General features: G+C 41.9%; 1 protein-coding gene across 6 annotated transcripts in view; it reads right to left on the bottom strand.

Moving 5' to 3' along the window:
• DZANK1 (double zinc ribbon and ankyrin repeat domains 1) overlaps positions 1 to 20079 on the bottom strand; it is a 64892-nt gene that overhangs the window by 9736 nt on the left and 35077 nt on the right. For all 6 annotated transcript variants that reach the window (XM_045980129.1, XM_045980130.1, XM_045980128.1 and 3 more), the window contains 9 exons: positions 17410 to 17523; positions 13525 to 13617; positions 10269 to 10391; positions 8851 to 9003; positions 7141 to 7345; positions 5380 to 5483; positions 3148 to 3222; positions 1270 to 1366; positions 760 to 857 (listed from right to left, as the gene is read on the bottom strand). In XM_045980129.1, coding sequence (XP_045836085.1) covers positions 760 to 857; positions 1270 to 1366; positions 3148 to 3222; positions 5380 to 5483; positions 7141 to 7345; positions 8851 to 9003; positions 10269 to 10391; positions 13525 to 13617; positions 17410 to 17523 — 1062 coding nt within the window. The remainder of the gene's footprint in view (positions 1 to 759; positions 858 to 1269; positions 1367 to 3147; positions 3223 to 5379; positions 5484 to 7140; positions 7346 to 8850; positions 9004 to 10268; positions 10392 to 13524; positions 13618 to 17409; positions 17524 to 20079) is intronic.

The raw sequence follows: 20079 nt of genomic DNA, 5'->3' as shown, positions 1-20079 counted from the left end.
CCGAAACATCCATGCCACACACCCATGGCAGGCACTGGTGCTACTCAAACTGGCCCTTCACTTGTCAACATGATCTAGTAACCAAGGATCATCGCATATTTGAGACAAACCAAAAATAAGATAGAGACAGATGGACAGACAGAACTGACCCCAGAGGAAATAGGTGATTCCAGAAACTATTAAGAAATTTAAAATAATTCCTTTTTTTTTTTTACTAAAAAATTGTATTTATTTATTTGACAGACAGAGATCACAAGTAGGCAGAGAGGCAGGCAGAGAGAGAGGAGGAAGCAGGCTCCCTGCTGAGCAGAGAGCCTGATGTGGGGCTTGATCCCAGGACCCTGGGATCATGAGCTGAGCAGAAGGCAGAGGCTTTAACCCACTGAGCCACCCAGGCACCCCGTGAACTTTAAAATAATTCTAATTAATAATATTGACATACTTTAAAGGATTCCACAAAATAAAAATACACTTCTAAAAAGGAACAGAAAATTAAAGGTATTCTTTAATGTAAAAAAAATCTCAAAGTACAGCCATCTGGCTGGCTCAGTCAGTAGACCACGCAACTCTTGATCACAGGCCCATGAGTTCAAGTCCCATGTTGGGTGTGGAGACTACTTTAAAAAATAAATAGAATGGAATGGAATAGAGTAAAATAAATAAGATAAAATAAAATGAAATAAAATAAAATATCTCAAAGTAAAACATTCAATAGACAGGCCTAAGAAGACAGCTATAAGGACAAAGGAGTACACATACTGTGAGCGGCTCCTTTTCTTGAAACTTTTTGATCTTGAAATTCTTTGTCCTCTTGACTTTTTCAGTGGTATCTGAGGTGCTCTGGCTGTAGTCACTCACTGAAATGACAGAGTCAAGGACTAAAATGATACCCCCCGCCATTCCCCACATATAAAGATCTATGCCCCTCAAGAGGTCAGAAGTATAAAATGGCTTGTATAGAAATGTCTATTTTATTGAACCTCACAAGAAGGACTCCTGGAGCCACTCATCTCAGTCCAGGACCAGAGGATGAATGGGAGGGAGGGGAGAAAAGGAGACTACAGTTTTTTAACTTATCTCTCCAAGCCCTGTGAAAGATTTCAAAAATCTCACTCCTAACTTCAGAGAAGCCAAAAGAATAAAAGGGCTGGAACACTAAAGGAAGATGTGTGGTTGGACCGGCAAATTTTAAGCAATTCCCTGCCCTCCTTTCCAGGTCAGTATGTTCCTGGTTGACTGTTTTAAAATTACTGTAAGGGTATAACTCACCCAAGCTAGACCTGCTGCCAAATGGCCCATCACCACCCTCGGTGACACTGCTCAGAAAGTGGTTGCTGAAATCCACTGCCTTGCTGAGGTAAAGGTTCTGGGCAACAGAAAAAACATAGACACCGTGACTGATGATGCTCTCTCCCTGATAACCTGTTCCACTCTTCATTAATGACTGCTCTAGCTACACATATAGCCAACCCCGGAACTGGACATCCCCTCACTGTGATGTCTTGTCTGTTCTGTCTCTTAAATGGCTCCTCAGCCTGGCCCCTCCTTTCTGTCATTATAGCCACAGCCCCTTCTTCACACACCAAGATCCCTGCAAGGGATTCCCAACTGGTTCCTGATAGCACACATTCTACATGGCTGCCCCAGTCAAACTTCTACAATTTATATGTGATGGTGTTCCCCTGCTTCGAACCCCTCTATGTCTTAGAATTTGGGTGGCAAGATGGGAAAGCTCAGGCTACAGAGTTCGAATCTTGGCTCTATCACTTATTAGCTTAGGGACCGTGAACAAAGGTGGTTAAATTTCTCTGTACTTCAATTTCTTCACCTGTAAAGTGAAAATATCATGGCCTACCTCAAAGGGATGCTGTGAAAGTCAAACAGGTAAAATGAAGGTCTATAAAATTAGGAGAGATGATCACAGACCAGACCTGGAATTCTGTATCCACCTGGATGGATTCCACAGCCTGGCATCCTGCCCCACCCTCATGTGGCTGCCTCTCCCACCACAGGGCACCACCTGCTACTGCCTGAACAGAATGCACAGGCTAAGAAAAAAACATATTAAACCTGGGGATAATGATTCCACTTCTACCTGATAGACTGAATGTTGAAGATGTTCTTGGTGCCCACCCGGTTCCCCAAACAGTTTAGCGTATCCCTCTCAGCTGCTAACACCTCACAGCTGGCCAGCTGCCTCTACAGATGGGTGCTGCCTTGCCCTAGAGGTTACATCTCTCCTTTTCTTGCATCAACTGGGACAACTTCATGGTGCAAGTCACATTTAGAGCTCCTCATGGATGGTTGAAGCTGGACTCTATTCAGACCACTCAGCCCCTTTCCTTGCCTTATCTCATGTCCCTCACTCCCCTTCTCCTCAAGTACCTCCCTGACCCAAGCTCTTCTGTAGCCACACAACTGAAAACACTGCATTAGTGCTTGACTTCAAAACACTTTTGTGTGTGTCCATAGAATGCATTCTCCCAGCCTCTGAATTAGGCAGAGTCCATGTGTCTGTCCTCATTTTAGAGACACTGCTAGTCCCCTGTTGTGGACATGGCCAGGGTCTGATAAATACTGATCAGTATGCTTTTCCTTACCTTCTTTACCAGTCTTCTCAATCCATTCCTTATTCTTCTGTATATTCTGACTTCTTGTCCAATGAAACTACAGCTACTGGTATGAGTCAGTCAGTCTGACAAACAGACATAGTGTTTGTCACACACTATGGGCACTGTAGCAAAGTTCCAGTCACCACATAAGAGGGTAGATCAAGGGAGGCAGAGCCACAGAGTTTGGTTTGTTATAGGCAAATAGGTGAAAGTACATACTGGCAAACATATCTGTCCATCTTCCACCTATAGTCAGACTTCAGTGAGTATAAATAAGTCTGAGAACCACCGGACCAATAGGGTGGGTAATAATTTCTGTTCTTACTACATCTTTATGTGCCTAAAACTTGGCTTCTCTGAGATTTGGTGCAGTTATTTATCTATTTCTATGAAATTACTGGCCTTTAGTCAAGTTTTATAACATTTGGAATTTATGCCTTCTATGCATTACACAGAAGTATTTCAATAGAGTGCAAGCTACAATTTACTGGTTTGGTCAATTTTCAAATGAATAGCTTCTAAAGGTTTTATTCACCTTGTTGGATACTTGAATATAATTCAGCCGGATGCTAACTTGATAGCCATCTTCATGGACAGTAGCAGAGATGAGCTTTTAAAAAAACATTGGAGAGAATTCACAACCACGTACATGGGACTTGATGTCCTGAGCAACAGCCAAGAAATCCTGAGATGTTAAACTGTAAATTTAATCAAATATTTAACAAACTCAAAAGAAGACAAGAAAAAAGAAACAAAGGAACAAAAGCTAAGTAAAACAGGGCATAAGTAGCAAAGTAACAGACACAAATCCAGCCACAGCTATAATTCCATTAATTGTAAATGAACAAAATTAATGTTCCCATCAAAGAGCAGAGACTGCCAGACTGGATAAGAAAGCAAGACCCTAATTTATATTCTCTAAAGAGACATACTTTACATCTAATCAATCCACCTGGCTGGATATCATCAGCTGGGTGTCCTGAGGGGCCAGGCCTTGGCAATCAAGGGCCAAGTATCGTAGTTGAGCAACCTTCTCTGTTAAGCTGCTGGAAGAATTTCAACCACACAGGGGTAAGCAAATGCTTTAAGGATCAGACAGAAAATATTTTAGGTTTTGTGGACTATATGGCCATTGCCACTGCAGCACAAAAGCAGTTATGGACAATAAGTAAATGAATGAACTGTGGTCCAATAAAACCTGATTTACAGTGCACCTGGGTGGCTCAGTTGGTTAAGTGGCTGCCTTCGGCTTGGGTCATGATCCCAGGGTCCTGTGACTGAGCCCCACATTGGTCTCCTTGCTCAGTGGGGAGCCTGCTTCTCCCCCTGCTTGTGCTCTCTCTCTCTCTCTCTCTCTTGCTCGCTCTGTGCCAAATAAATAAATAAAATCTTTAAAAAATTTTGATTTACAAAACTGGGCGGCAGGCCTGATCTGCCACACACACCATAGTTTACAGACCTCTGGATTAGGCCAAAGAATGAATAAACCACCAAAATAGATTATCAAAGGAAACCAAGCAATACTTGACAATAAATAGCTTCAATGTTCCTATTTGGTGGCAGAGGATCAAACAGGCTGATTTTCCAAGGTTCCTTTCTAGTGTCATACAAACAGAAGAGATCTTCTCACAGAGCTCTGTGGTATAATGCTCGACAGACCTGCTTCAAATCTTGAATCCCCCAAGACACATCAGTGCAGTCCTGGGCAAGTCACCAAACTTCTCTGAACCAATTTTCCCAAGTGTCAAATAAGGCTTGTTCAGATTATATACTGCAGTGTAAAAAAAAAAAACACCTCAAACTTAGTGGCACTAAACAACAACCATTTTATGAAGTTCATGGCTTCCAACAGGGCACAGCAGGGACTGTCTTTGCTCTATTCGTCTGACATCTCAGCTGGGAAAACTCAAATGGCTAGAGGTGGCTGCATGTTTGGAGGCTGGAATGACCTTGACTCTCATCACTCATCTGCCTGGCTCCTGAGCCAAGATGACTCAAGGGTTCAGCTACGGCTGCAGAGGGGGTACACCTCCATGTCACCTCTCCACGGAGCTTGGGTTTCTCACGGCAGGGTGGCTGGGCTCCAAGAAGGAGTGTTGGAAGGGAGTCTGCCCAATAGGAGAGGAAGCAGTGTGGCCTCACAGGACCACACCTTGGAAGTCCCACAGCATCACTGCCACCACTCTGTAAGCCCAACTGCCACAAGCCCGCCCACATCTGAGGTAAGAAGACAGTGACTCCACTCTCTGAAGGGAAGACTACCGGTGAATTTGTGGCCATTAAAAAACAAAAACAAAAACAAAACACTGCTGCCAAAGTAATATTCCTACCTTATAGGTTTGTTATGAGCACTAGGGACAGATGAATACCATGCACATAGTGAGTGTGTTGGGAAATTGCAACCCTTATGATTACTATTGCTGCTAATATAGATTGGATTTAAGTGCACAATTTGGGAGACTAAACTCTTCTGGGTTTTTTAGCTCTGAACCCCAGAATCTCCATAGCTTGTGGCATCTAAAAGCATGGAATGTTCACAATTTACTATCTTAGGTGCCCAGAAGCGGACTCAAGAGACAAGGCTCATGTGCAAGTGATTTGCTAAGACAGTGTTTGCAGGGGAGGACTGTACGGAAGTGTGGAAAGCAGGACAGGAATGGGGAAAAAGCCAAGCAAAGTGCAGTCTCAGATGACGTCAGAGGAGGGGACCTGCAGCCTGATCCCACGGGACTCTCTGGAGTGGAGATTCCATCAAGAGCTCACCCACCTTTCCCATTCTGGGTTCTGCGATCAAGGTTCGGAATTCAGGGTTGTTCTGAGCATAAGACCTGAGATGAGCAGAGACATGATCCAATTGTTTTCTCCAGTATCCTAAAAAAAAAGAGAAACCCATCCTTGTGGATAACTCTTCTGAAGCCAAGAAAGAAAAATGTTCCTGTGCAACAAGAATTCTTGGATTATTTTTCTTTGCCAAACTTTGTGATGGTTTTTACTTACTGAACTTCAACTAGGTACCAGAATAAGTTCCAGTTTTGCTCCCAAGTGTATTTTTCACATGACTGATCATAGAAAAGTAGAGAATCTCAAAAGAATATATTTTGATGGCCACATATGGGGTCTTTTTCTTTTATTCTTTTAAAATTAATCATATTGAGGGGCACCTGGGTGGCTCAGTCAGTTAAGCATCTGCCCTCAGCTTAGGTCATGATCTCAGGGTCCTGGGATCAAGCCCCTCATTAGGCTCTCTGCTCGGCAAGAAGTCTGCTTCTCCCTCTCCCTCTGTCCTCCTGTCCCATGCTGTCACGTTCTCTCTCTAAAAATCTTTAAGAATAAATAAATCAAATTAACCATATTGAGATATAACTTTCAAGTGTACAGTTTGAGTTTCAGCGAGTGTATATATCCCAATCAGTATGAAGGACACTTCCATTGCTCCAGAAAGCTCCCTTGTGCCCCTCTGCAGTGTGCGTAGTGCTGAAAACACATTTGAATTCACACATCACTACCACTTAACGTTTGGAAGATTTTTGCATGAGTCTGGATTTCTGGTTTCTCAAGTACAGGCAGGAGATGCATTTATAGGAAATGTCCAGAAGAGGAAAACCCATCAAAACAGAAAGTAGATTTGTACTTGCCAGGCACCTGGGAGAGGAGATGTGGGGCATGTTTGCAAAATGAATACTGGGTCTACTTTTGGGGTGATGAAAACATTCTCGACAAACAGAGTGGTGATGCTTCTATATTGCTGCTAATGTACTAAATAGCACTCTACACTTTAAAATGGCTAAAATGGTGAATTTAGTTAGGTGAGTTTTAGAATGGTAAAAAGAGAAAGATAACGGTAGATAGCAATAATGACACAGGCTAACATTTCTACTGCAATAACAGCCATCTATACGTGCTATTTGATTTACAGACTAGACAATGGAGCTATGAGTCAAAACATCAGATTACTGGGGCATCTGGATGGCTCAGATGGCTCTGGATTTTGGCTCTGGTCATGATCTCAGGGTCCTGGAACTGAGCCCCATGTCAGGCTCCATGCTCAGCGGGAGTCTGCTCATGGATTCTCTCTACCTCTCTCTCTGTCCCTACCCTTCTCTCTCTCTCTCTCAAATAAGTAAATAAAATCTTTTTATAAAACATTGAAAAAAAAATAGGGGTACCTGGGTGGCTCATTTGTTAAGTGTCTGCATTCGGCTCAGGTCATGATCCCAGAGTACTGGGATCGAGCCCAGCAGAGCGGGGAGCCTGTTTCTCCCTCTCCTACTCCCTCTGCTTGTGTTCCCTCTCTCACTGTGTCTCTATCAAATAAATAAATAAAATCTTTTTTAAAAATTGGAAAAAATAAAAATAAAAATATCAGAATCCTTAAAGTTTAAGAGCTATAATATGAGGGAAAATTACCTAAAGAAAAACAATGGAATTTACTCCTTAAGTATAGAAATAAATCTAAAGGAAGAAAAAAGGCAATTTTCTTTCCAAGAGGGAGTTCCCTACTGATGAGAAGGTATACATTTTACCTCACCTCTTCCTGGGCTGATGGCTGTGAGGAGAGGTTTATGGCCACTCATTTTTTGCCTCTGCTTCTGAGAAGCCATTTCCTGTTCCTTTTTAGCTAGTAGCGTGCCAGATGGGTAGAACAGGCCAGCGGTCTGTGTGCCCACATCCTTCCGAGTCCCAGCATCAGGTCTGGGTGAAGGAACATTGAGGGACTGCCAGGCAGATCGGGGCTATAAGCAAGGCAGAAAACATAAAATATTAGCATATAATTGAATTAATTCTTCATATTACTAATAGAAAAGAATTCTAATCAGAAGTAAAAATATCTCTAAGAAACTGTACTTCAAACTAAAAAGAGGTTTTCAGCCCTTGCCTCACCTTCCTTGCTTCTGTCTCTCCTGGCGACTCCCAGCCTGATCCATATAGCCAGCCTCATCTGTTTGGCCATTTACTATCTCAGATTCAGCCAATCAACCGAACTGATATTCTCTGTTTTGCTGCCTGAGGCCTGAAAGAAATCTAATTTATCAGTTCTATTTATTTATCAATAGAATATAGGCTTAACTACTCATCCAACCACTAGTCATCAGTATTTTCTCTGAGATACTCTTGCATCTGGATGTGGGGTCTTGAGAGGACCATCATGTAAGGTTATGTAGTTTGTACAGTACAACTTCACTGCATCTAAAGGGATAAAATTCACGTGGTGGGTATTATATGTCTGCATATTTATTAGGACAATTTCTCTGGTAGAAGGAAGAAAATGTTTTCCTAACAAAATCAGTATATTATAATCAATTTCCAAAAGATCACAGTGAAGTATCTTGAGGAAAGAATCCCTTTGTCTCATTAGCATATGGTTCCATATGGGCTATTCGCAGTCCCAGGATCTGTAAGTCTCAGTCTGGGTTATGAAGGCCAGGAACTCCCTAAAAAGGGATGCAAAGATGTTGAATGTATGGGCATTCTCTCTAATAACTATCATCAGTCTTCAAATTCTTCTAATGAAGAACTAAGCTTTTATTTGCCTTAGAGAAATTTATAAAAGGTTAACACCAAGCTGGTTAGAGATTAAGTCCTCCTGAAGATAATCTTGTAAGATTTTCCTTAAATTGTACACTGTTGTTATAAATGGAAAAAGCAATTTCATATATCTGCTGAAAGTTTTCTAAAATATAAAAGAGCAGGAGGAAAGTTCCTGGTATGCCTCATGAAATTCGTGGCGAGTATGTCTGACTCAGAGTGCCTGGGTGGCTCAGTCGGTTAAGTGTCTGCAGTCCACTCAGGTCATGGTCTCAAGGTCCTGGGATTGAGCCCAGTGTTGGGCTCCCTGCTCAGTGGGGAGCCTGCTTCTCCCTCTGCCTTTCCCCTGCCGACCCACCACTTGTGCTTTTCTCTGTCTGTCTCAAACAAATAAATAAAATCTTTAAAAAAATGCATTTTAAATCCACTTCTCCTTCATGCTATTGTATTGATTTACATTATTTATATTAGTAGTCTTGCAAATGCAATTAAACCTCAAACTTCTACAAATAAATCTTTGAATTCTGAAATCACTCGAGTGTTTAAAGCCTAAATTGATCGAATTTATTTACACATCTAGTTGAAAATCCAAGGTAAAGGTCTACATATTTTGGCTCTTCCTCCCCAGGTTGATCCACAAGGTAGAGGAAAAAATTCAGAGCCTTAAGCTTGTCCCCCAGCACCAGTGCTTCCTACAGTGGAGGTCTCTCACCTGAGGAAAAAGGCCAAGTCCTCCAGTGGCTAGGGCCAGGCTGTTGTCCAGGCTAAGTCTTGCCAAGGACGTCACATAAATACCACAGGAACCACAGAATTGGGCAGATGGGTGATTGCTGGCCCCACATTTGGGGCAAACAGAGATGCCTGGCTAGAGGACAGAAAATATTTCCACACTTTCATAAATAGTAGAGTCCTAATTTTTCTGTATAAATTATTGTCACACCATACAATCCCCAGCCATCAAAATAACATATGCCTACACCTCTGACTCTGCAAGTTCACCTTCTAGAACTTATCCTACAGATGGACAAGTACACAAAGAAGTATATTTAATACCATTCCCTGCAGGATTGTTGTTTTAGACAAAGTAACTGGAAACAACCTAATGTCTGGCAAGAGGGTATGGCCTAAATGCATCATGGTACAGACAGATGGCGGTCTATTATGGAGCCACTGAAAAGAATGAGGTGGTTACTAACGAGGCACATTGCTAGCTGAAAGGAACAGAATTAGTGTCTGTATGAAACTACTAGTTTACTTATTAATGCACTGAATGGCTCAAAGAACACTCACACACTAGGTAAGTGTGATGGCTTCTGGGGATAGGTTCTGTGGCCCGGGATGAGAAGGGAGATTAACTCTTTACACGAAACCTGCTCTATTGTTTACATGCAATACTCATTCAAAGAAATGACTTTGAGTGTTTCATTAAAAAGGTAAGGGGTGGGCGCCTGGGTGGCTCAGTGGGTTAAAGCCTCTGCCTTTGGCTCAGGTAATGATCCCGGGGTCCTGGGATGGAGCCCCGCATCGGGCTCTCTGCTCAGCAGGGAGCCTGCTTCCCCCTCTCTCTCTGCCTGCCTCTCTGCCTATTTGTGATCTCTGTCTGTCAAATAAATAAATAAAATCTTTAAAAAAAAAAAAAAAAAGGTAAGGGGCACCTGGGTGGCTCAGTGGGTTAAGCTTCTGGCTCTTTGCTTTGCTTCAGCTCAGGTCATGATCCTGGGGTCTTGGGATCGATCTCCATGTCAGGTTCCACACTCAATGGGGAGTCTGCTTGAAGATTCTCCCTCTCCCTCTGCCCTTCCCCCACTTGAATGAGCACTCTCTCTTTTACTAAAATAAATTTTAAAATCTTTAAAAAAAAAGGTAAGTAGATAATTCATAAAAGAAGAAATACCAAGAGTTAGTAAATCATCGAAAGTTTAACCTCAAAGAAATGCAAGGCAAAACAGCAACAACAGAGCTTTCTTAATTCAAGAGAATTAATTATCTCTGTCTCCAGATTCTTACCTAAATAGGTGCTAGTACTCAAATCCCAAGAAGTGATTTCTGTAAGGGGGATGGGGGGAGCCTGGCTCTCTCTAGAGAGAGGTGAGGCCTCCACACTAAGAAGCTCAGATTTAAAATACCCACCTTGGCTCCACACCAGTCACAGAAGCAAGCTTCCCTGCGATTCCTGCGACCACACTTGGAGCAGGAAATGGTCTCCCTTTTCTGAGTGGGCGGAGAAGGTGGTTTCTCTCCACCGCGCATGCGCTGGGGAACACAATGGCATTTATCAATAGACAGATCAATACTATATTCTGCAGTCTCCCTCTGAATCCAGGGAGGGAAAAGCCCCAAATTAATGCAAGCCCTGGAATAAGGTATTTTTGCCCCAAAGAGTAAAACTGTGATAAACTTCACCAATTAATAAATTCGTACAAGGAAGACACATTTCACAAGTTGATAAAACTGGTTCCTCACACATCTTGATATTCCTCAGTATCTTCAATACCGAAGGTAGCAAGCCTACCATTGATTTACCATAACGATATTTATAAGCAAGAATGTAAACAGAATGTCACAATTGAGGTTCATCTTCTTTCCTTTAGGGCTCTGGTTTTTGTCCGGAAATGTGAATTTATTTTCCACCCCTGACACATGAAAATAATTATTGTGGGGTGCCTGGGTGGCTCAGTTATTAGGTGTCTGCCTTTGGCTCAGGTCATGATCCCAGAGTCCTGGGATCGAGTCCCACATCTGGCTCCCTCTTTCGCTGCCTCTCTCTGTCAAATAAATAAATTAAAAAAATCTTAAAAAAAAAAAAGGAATTATTTTATTCTGGGGAAAGACAATTGTTTCATGAGAATTCCTGAAACTTCGTGAGGTAGGCCTGGATTAGAATCTTTGCTCCGGCTACTTTCTTACGGTCTAGGAAGAGACTTCCTCATCAGACAAATGAGGATGAGAGTATTTGTCACTGCTCTGTGATCACCTACTGTGCAGGCATGTCGTGCTGAGCACAGTCCTTCTAACCTCACATCAAACCACAGGAAGACCTGTGAGGCAGGTGCCATTGTCACCCGTGTTTTACAGAGATTGGAAACTGAGGCACGGAGAAGGCGAGACCTACGATTTGACCCCAGGCCATGTGATTATATCTATGACCTTGTGCAACCTCTTAGAGCCTCTCCACAGATCTGTAGGCGGTGTTCAGATGGCTCAGGGCAACTAAGTACGGAGGGATGTTTAGCACAGGGTCAGGCTCCATATGTCAGCTTTCCTTCTTTCTCTTGCTTTCCACTAGACCCTGATTTCTTTCTTTCTTTTTTTTTTAAAGACTTTATTTATTTATTTGAAAGAGTGAGAGAGAACATGAGAGGGGAGAAGGTCAGAGGGAGAAGCAGATTCCCTGCGGAGCTGAGAGCCTGATGCAGGACTCAATCCCTGGACCCCAGGATCATGACCTGAGCCAAAGGCAGTTGCTTAACCACCCAGGCGCCCATAGACCCTGATTTCTTTAGAAGAAAGGACTACACTTCACATTGTTCCCCCACTAACACAGTACCTTGTACCTTGGCACATTAGAGTCATGCAAATGGTTACTGAATGAATGAATGAATCAATCAATGCTGAAACTGAGAAATATCCCACATCCAATATTAAGAACATGCACACTAGGGAAGACATTTTCAAAGGACCATTTTTTCCTCCAGGACTGATATTTTAGTCAGCTTTATTTGCTTAGCTATATCCTGTTTCACTTCAGGGACAGTTTCGGTACTCTAAAACAGACATCTATCCGGAAAGACAGAACGAAGATCTCTGTTTGTAAATACTTAACCATTACACCATTTCTGTGAAAGAGTGAGACTCCTTGGGACAAATCAAGAGAGAAATGCTTTGCACCCTTTTGCTTTAGACTTAAATTTCAAATATATCCTCCTGCTACAACAGGGTTTTGATATAAAACTTGCTGACCTGGGTTTCTAAATAGAAAGCCTTCAGCTCTTTTATTTAAATGCATCTACTATTCAGGGTGCCCGGGCGGCTCAGTTGGTTAAGCATCCAACTCTTGATTTTGGATGAGGTCATGATCCCACTGCTGTGAGACTGAGCCCTGCATCTGGCTATACGGGCTCGGAGCATTCTTGAGATTCTTTCCCCCTTTTTTCTCCTTCCCCCTCCACTCCTCCTCCCCGCACCCCACCCCCATTTGTGCACACTCCCCCAAACTAAAAAAAAAAAAAAAGAAAGAAATCTTTAAAAAAATGCCTCTATTGTTCAAGTGGATTTTTAAAAACATAACATTGCTTTACAGAAAGAAAAGGTATTTTATTCCATTCATATTAACGCCATTAAACAAAGAAAAGACATAAGCTATCAGACTGACGACACACTGTTACTTCTTTGACACTTCAATGGTATATACTCTTATTGTGACATCCAAACTCCGATATACCATTCAAAGAGAAATCAAATACGGAAAACAAATTCAATTTTGTAATTGTTCCTGAAACAGTTCTGCTGATAGGTGAGACCCAGAAACCACTACATCCCTGACAGATAGTAACATCAATTTCAGTTGCATGTACTCTTATCCTTCACTATAAATACTCAGAATAGACTGGTAGGAAATCCAGAAGCGAGTACTCACCATGTTCTCGATTTCAAAAAACAGCATGGCATAGTCAGCGAAGACATATGTGACCATGAATGAAATATGAGGGGGTCTACTTCTCCACTGGCTGCCACCAGCCTTCCAGGCAAAGTTATCAAAGGAAATTGTAGGAAACTGCTGATTTTAGGGGCGCCTGGGTGGCTCAGTGGGTTAAAGCCTCTGCCTTCAGCTCAGGTCATGATCTCAGGGTCCTGGGATCGAGCCCCGCATCGGGCTCTCTGCTCAGCAGGGAGCCTGCTTCCTCCTCTCTCTCTGCCTGCCTCTCTGTCTACTAGTGATCTCTCTGTCAAACAAAATAAATAAAATCTTAAAAAAAAAAAATTGCTGATTTTATTGAATCCCCTGGAGTTAAGACTTTGAAAACAGTTTTGTATTGGTGAATATATAAAGTCCTCTCCACATTTAGAAATGTTGCCTTCCATGTCTCTCTCCAACCTCCTACTTCTCTCCTCTGCAGATTATATTTCTTCATTATTATAATTATTTTTTAAAGATTTTATTTGACACACAGAGAGAGAGAACAGGAGTGGGGAGGAGAGGGAGAAGCAGGCTCCCCACTGAGCAGGGAGCCTGATATGGGGCTTGATCCCAGGCCCCTGGGATCATGACCCAAGCTGAAGGCAGACACTTAACTGACTGAGCCACCCAGGCACCCCTCTTCATTATTATTGACACTGGACTTTGAGCACCCACCAAACAGAGGCCTGGCCCATGCTGTCAACTTACCTCCTGAGATGAAGGCAGGGCCCCCTCACAGGTGACACAGTATTTCAGGTGAGCTGGATTCCCTGTGCCACAGGTTCGGCAGACTACTTTCTCCTTGAAAACAAGGAACAAGAAACACATTTTTCTCTGAGCAAACAACTGTGCAAAGAAATCATCAAGCAGTCTTTTCAATCAGTCAGATATGGACTTTATTTTAGCACCAAGACCCTGAAATTGGATTGGTTTAGGAATGATTATAACAGTGTTAGACAAATGAAAATTGTTTTAAAAAAGAAACAACCCAAAAATGAACAAACAAACTGAAAACGGGTATTCATTTGGCCTCGGGAAGGCAAAAAAAAATTTTGCACTGATTATGTGTGAGTTTTTTACTTTCTTTTTTTTCCCCAGTGGAAAACATGGTGGTAGGCTCTCCATCTCATGGCTTGAACAATAAACAGAAAAGCCCAGGACTAGCAAAACGTTACCTATGTGTTTACAAGTCATCTTGTAAACTGCCTATAAGACTTCATGTTAATGAATTTAGGTTTGCTCTGTAGTTTCTTACTCAGAAAATGAGAAGACTGTCTTAGAAAATAAATGGTAAGTACAACTGTCCAAGTTAGGAAACTGAGGATAAGTAGCAATACAGAGAGGAAGGAAGGAAAGAAGGAAGGAAGGAAGGAATATTAAAATACTCCAACTAGAGATGAGCTATTAAAGGTTTGCTAACACCTATTCGGTCGCTGGACCCTCCTGCACTGTCAGGATACTATCCCCTTCACTTATCAATGACTGATGACACTCAAATATTCCTTGTTCCTCCAGTGCCTACATTTCCCGGGTGTCCTGAAACTGACATGGTGTGTTCTGAAGCTGTAGAGGCAACGATAACAATCAAAAGAAAGTCCAACTCCCAGGACTGTAGTTCCAATGCCACTAGGTAGGCTATGAAGTCCCTGGTCTTTCCAAGGCTGGTTAATTTCACTCTAGTTCTTGCAACTCAAAGAACTCCGAAAGTGCAAACGGCCAACTGACTGATATTGAAAATGGCAGAGAATCACAGACTTGCTCCTAGTGGATCCTGACACTCTGGTTCAGCATTCTTCAAAGCTGCTTAGTCTCTGTAGCATAACCTGTAATTGCCAGAGCTTTTCTGTGAGATTTAGGGTTGTGGTCTTCCTGGAGACTCAGAAAAGATTTGGTGACTCTCAGATACTCACTGAGAGTGAATCAAATTTCCTGTCCCTGTGTTAAAGAAATACCAAGATCAAACAAAAATAATAAAAGCTGTTTGCTTCAGGAAATACTCTGGAAAGACTGAAAACCAATAAGGCTGCTTACTTATTTATTTAGTCCAACAGCTTACTTTAGGATCCTCACACGGGCAGGTCCCACAATCCAAAATTAATATATTCCCACATCATTAACAGTTCTGTGTGTGTGTGTGTGCGCGCGCACGCACACACACATGTGCATGCATACATGTGTAGTGAAAACACCTAAAATCTACTCTCAGCAAATTTCCACTATACAAAGATGGATATGTTACTTAGCTTGAATATAGTAATCATTTCACTATGTTCATGTATATTAAAACATCATTACCTTAAATGTATAAAATTTTTATTTATTTATTTTGAGAGAGAGAGCGAGTTGGGGTGGGGGTAAGGAGAGAGAGGGAATCTTAAGGAGACCACACACTCAGCACACAACCTGAAGTGAGGTTCAATCTCACGACCCTGAGATCATGACCTGATCCAAATCAAGAGTCAGATGCTTAACCGACTGAGACGCCCAGTGGCTAAAATTCTTTACTTAAAAAATTATTAAAATTTTATTTAAATATTTAAAATTTTTAATAAACTATTTTTAAAACTAGCATATCATAACTTAGCCTGATCCAAACTAACTCAGCCCTCAAGCCTGCCTTGCAAAACTCCCTTTTAAATTTTTTTAACTAATAAACTTCATTTTTTTGGAGTGGTTTTAGGTTTATATGAAAACTGAGCAGAAATTACAGGGAGTAATGTTTATAGCAGCAATGGCCACGGTCACCAAACTGTGGAAAGAACCAAGATGCCCTTCAACAGACGAATGGATAAGGAAGATGTGGTCCATATACACGATGGAGTATTATGCCTTCATCAGAAAAGATGAATACCCAACTTTTGTAGCAACATGGACGGGACTGGAAGAGATTATGCTGAGTGAAATAAGTTAAGCAGAGAGAGTCAAGTATCATATGGTCTCGCTTATTTGTGGAGCATAACAAATAACATGGAGGACATGGGGAGATGGAGAGGAGAAGGGAGTTGAGGGAAACTGGAAGGGGAGATGAACCATGTGAGACTATGGACTCTGAAAAACAACCTGAGGGTTTTGAAGGGGCGGGGGGTGGGAGGTTGGGGGAACCAGAACCAGGTGGTGGGCAACAGGGAGGGCATGTACTGCATGGAGTACTGGGTGTGGTGCAAAAACAATGAATACTATTACACTGAAAAGAAATAAAAAAAAAAAAAGAAATTACAGGGGGTTCCCATATACTTATTCCCTGTTCCCACACACATACAACCCCCCACTGCTGATATCCCACACTAGGATGGTACACTCAGTACAACCAGTGAACGCACAGAGACACATCATTATCACCCAAAGTCCATAATTGACCTTAGGGTTCATGCTTGTCAAACTCCCTTTTAAAAAAATCACCCAAATGTAGTACTAAAACCCTATAAACACCCTCCCTGCCTTCTCTCTTCTGAGATAATCAACACAGTCAAAGTGGCAGTCTACCTTCCTGTTTTAGGTCCAGGAAATAGTCTTCTTGGTCAAGAGGTCTCTTTAATGGTTCTGTTGGTGACTTTCTGACACCATGTCATGGCTCACTTCCTTGAAGAGCAGTGACCACGACCCACAGATAGAAATGATTTTAGGTCATAATCACTGTACTCAAAGATGTCCATAGGGATGACTTGAGATTGAGGCCACTATCAGACTACCTTAAAGAGATGCTAAACATCTGTGATGAGAACATTTTTTTTTTAAAAAGTCATTACCCTTCCGTGCCTGGGTGGCTCAGTCTGTTAAGCGTCTGCCTTTGGCTCAAGTTGTGATCCCAGGATCCTGGGATTGAGCCCCATGTCTGGCTCTCTGCTCAGCAGGGAGTTTGCTTCTCCCTCTGCCCCCATCCTCTCATGCGTGCTCTCTCTCTCTCTCTCAGATAAATAAATAAAATCTTTTTTAAAAAGTCAGTACCCTCAGATGCTACCTCACCCACAGCATTTGCAATGTTTTGTTGAATGGTTCTATGCAATTTAGCGGACCCAACTTAGTTATTAGGGTAACATTTTTCCTTACAAAGTAGTTGGGAGATGAGAACAATTTTCTAATCTCCCAAATGATGAGCTCTGACAAAATGAAGTGAGGAAAAATATAGTAGGTCATTGCAAAGCTCACTTCCAAGTGGATTTTGTATGTTACCAAGCTAAAGTTCTGCTTGATGCAGAGCTGTGGTTACACTAGCTTTAGCCCCAAATCATTGTGTGAGAGGCGGGGGTCTCATAAGGAGGTAACTGCCCCAGTCACGTGAATCATCAGATCTTTTTCAGTAATGACTTAAAGAGGATCCCAGCCCTAAGGTAACTGTATGCATTTTGCCCAAATCCATGTTCAAGGAACACACCTCTATGCATCTCTCTTAGTAATTATAGATCCTATTGGCAGGTAAAATTCTTGGGCAGCATAGCTTCTCAAAAATTAGAGTGGATTAGTGTAGAGTAGTTAGTGTAGAGTAGATACAAGTTTATCAATTGTTCACCAACTCCACAGCTGAAAACATTTAATGACTTACATGTCACTTTCTATGTATTTTATTCATGTTTTTACAGAATCACATTTTATTACCTTCAAGCGGAGGCTGGCCTGTGGCTGCAACTGTAGGGTAAGAGAGGCCTCACACACCACACAGATGGGAGTGTTCATGGGCACCATGTTTCCACACTCTGCACATAAGCCCATCTGCACAAAGAAAGAGATTTGTCTTGGAATGCAAAAACTGAAGGTGTAAGTAGATCTTCAAATATAAAATTTATTTTGCTTTTTGGGGGCCCCTGGGTGGCTTAGTCGGTTAAGCATCTGCTTTCGGCTCAGGTCATGATCCTGGAGTCCTGGCATCAAGTCTGGCATCAGCTCCCCGGTGAGCCAGGAGTCCGCTTCTCTTTCTCTCCCTCGGCCCCTCCCCCTGTTCATGCTCTGTCTCTCTCTCTCTGTCCGTCCCCCTTGCTCTCAAATAAATAAAATCTTTAAAAAAAAAATTAATTTGCTTTGTAAAAAAAATCTTTAAAAATAATTACCTATTCTTATTTTTGTGTATTGTGAGTAAGAATATGTTTATTGTAGAACATAGACATATAAAAAAAGAAAAAATATCTTATAGCACAATGGAGTAAGGAAACCCACAACTCCTCTCTCCAAAAAGCAATTATAAAGTTGGATAAAACTGTCATTTCAGATTCAAAAAACCATTCCAGATTCTGAAAGTCACCAAAGGTACACAGCAAACTGAAAAGTGGTGAATTACAGATAAGAACACAAGTCTATGTGGTTCCTGCTTGAGGCTGTTCCCATCCTCCTTCAGCTCTGTCAGTGTGAGAGCTTCACTGGGGCAGGACAGGCTGTGAAAACCAGCAGCTTCATAGCTGCTGCTGCTGGGCAGGGCTCCCTTGATTTGGAGCACTGTTAAGATGACAATCTCAGTGGCCAGCAAACAGAGATGGCCAGTGGCTCTATAATTATGCCTGAAATCATTGTCCTGTTTGAGGCAACTAGCCAGGGATTTAACACAAAGTTCCAGGAGGTAAGTCAAATATAGGGAGCTTGATAAGCCCCCCACATATCTTTAGTTGACTAGAAGATATGCACATGTACAGCATAAACCACAGTGGGTGTAAGCCACTCACACATCTCTGGCTGATGGAGGCTGCACATGGAGATGCAAAGGAGTTTAGTATAAAGTAAAAGCTGAGGCAGACTTGAAAATAGCCTGAAGGTTGAATGTTCGGTCCAGCCCACACGGATCCATCAGCAGAGAGTGGAAGCCTTACTGGACCAAGGTATTTGAGTACAACTTCTGGCCAGTCTTCAATTGAGCACTAAGCTATGCAGACCCAGGGAGTCCCCAGGCTTAAAAATAAAAACAAGAACATAATAATACATTATATGTTAATAAAAAATTTTAAAAATTATATTTAAAAAAAAAAAACAAGAACAAGAAACCTGATATCAGTGGCCGCACATTTCAGGAGAGACAAACATGAGGAAAAAAATAATCCCAGTAATTAACAATAAAAACAGCAGAAAAAAAAAAGAAAAACAACACTATGAAAAAAACTCAGAGTCTAGAGTTGTTACAATATATCATCTAACATGTCCAGAATTGGGGCACCTGGGTGGCTCAGTGGGGTAAGCCTCTGCCTTTGGCTCAGGTCATGATCTCAGGGTCCTGGGATTGAGCCCCACATCGGGCTCTCTGCTCCACAGGGAGCCTGCTTCCCCCTCCCCCTCTGCCTATCTCTCTGCCTACTTGTGATCTCTGTCTGTCAAATAAATAAATAAAATCTTTAAAAAAAATGTCCAGAATCAAAGAAAAAAATTATGAGGCATATGAAAAACAAGAAAGTGTGACCTATACTCAGGGAGAAAAAAAACAGTTGATATACTATCCCCAAATGTTGGATTTACAAAGATTTCAAAACAGCTATTATAAAAATGTTCAAAGAACTCAAGGAAACCATGTTTGTTTGTTTTTTAAATATTTTATTTATTTAATTGTCAGAGAGAGAGTGAGAGAGAGAGCATAAGCAAGTGGAGAGGCAGGCAGAGCAGACAGAGGGAGAAGCAGAGGGAGAAGCAGGTTCCCTGCTGAGCAAGGAGCCTGATGTGGGACTCGATCCTAGGACCTGGGATCATGACCTGAGCTGAAGGCAGCCACTTAACCAACTGAACCATCCAGGCATCCCTCAAGGAAATCATGTTTAAAAGATAAAGAAAGTATGATAGCAATGATCCAAAAAATAAGGACTCTCAATAAAGACATAGAAATTATTTTTTAAAAAGAACCATATAAAAACCTGGAGTTTATTATTGTTTTTAAAGATTTTATATATTTATTTGACAGAGAGACAGAGAGAGAGAGAGAGCGAGAGAGAGCACTCAAGCACAAGCAGGGGGAGCAGCAGGCAGAGGGAGAAGCAGGCTCCCGGCTGAGCAAGGAGCCCAGTGCAGGGCTCGATCCCAGGACCCTAGAATCATGACTTGAGTGGAAGGCAGATGCTTAATTGACTGAGCAGCCCAAATGCCCCGAAATTAAGATGAAAATTAAATTTTTAAAATTAAAATAACTGAAGTGGGAAAAAAAAATTCTCCAGAGGGACTCAAAAGCAGATCAGAGATGACAGAAGAATCGGTGAACATGAATATGTCCAATAGAAATGTTCCAAACTGAAGAACAGAGAGAAAAAGGGTGGAAGAAAATAAACAAACCATCAAACACCTGTGGGACAACATAAAACATAT

Source organism: Meles meles, chromosome 16, assembly GCF_922984935.1.
Source record: "Meles meles chromosome 16, mMelMel3.1 paternal haplotype, whole genome shotgun sequence".
Lineage (NCBI taxonomy): Eukaryota > Metazoa > Chordata > Mammalia > Carnivora > Mustelidae > Meles > Meles meles.
This window is presented reverse-complemented; position numbering and strand designations above follow the sequence as displayed.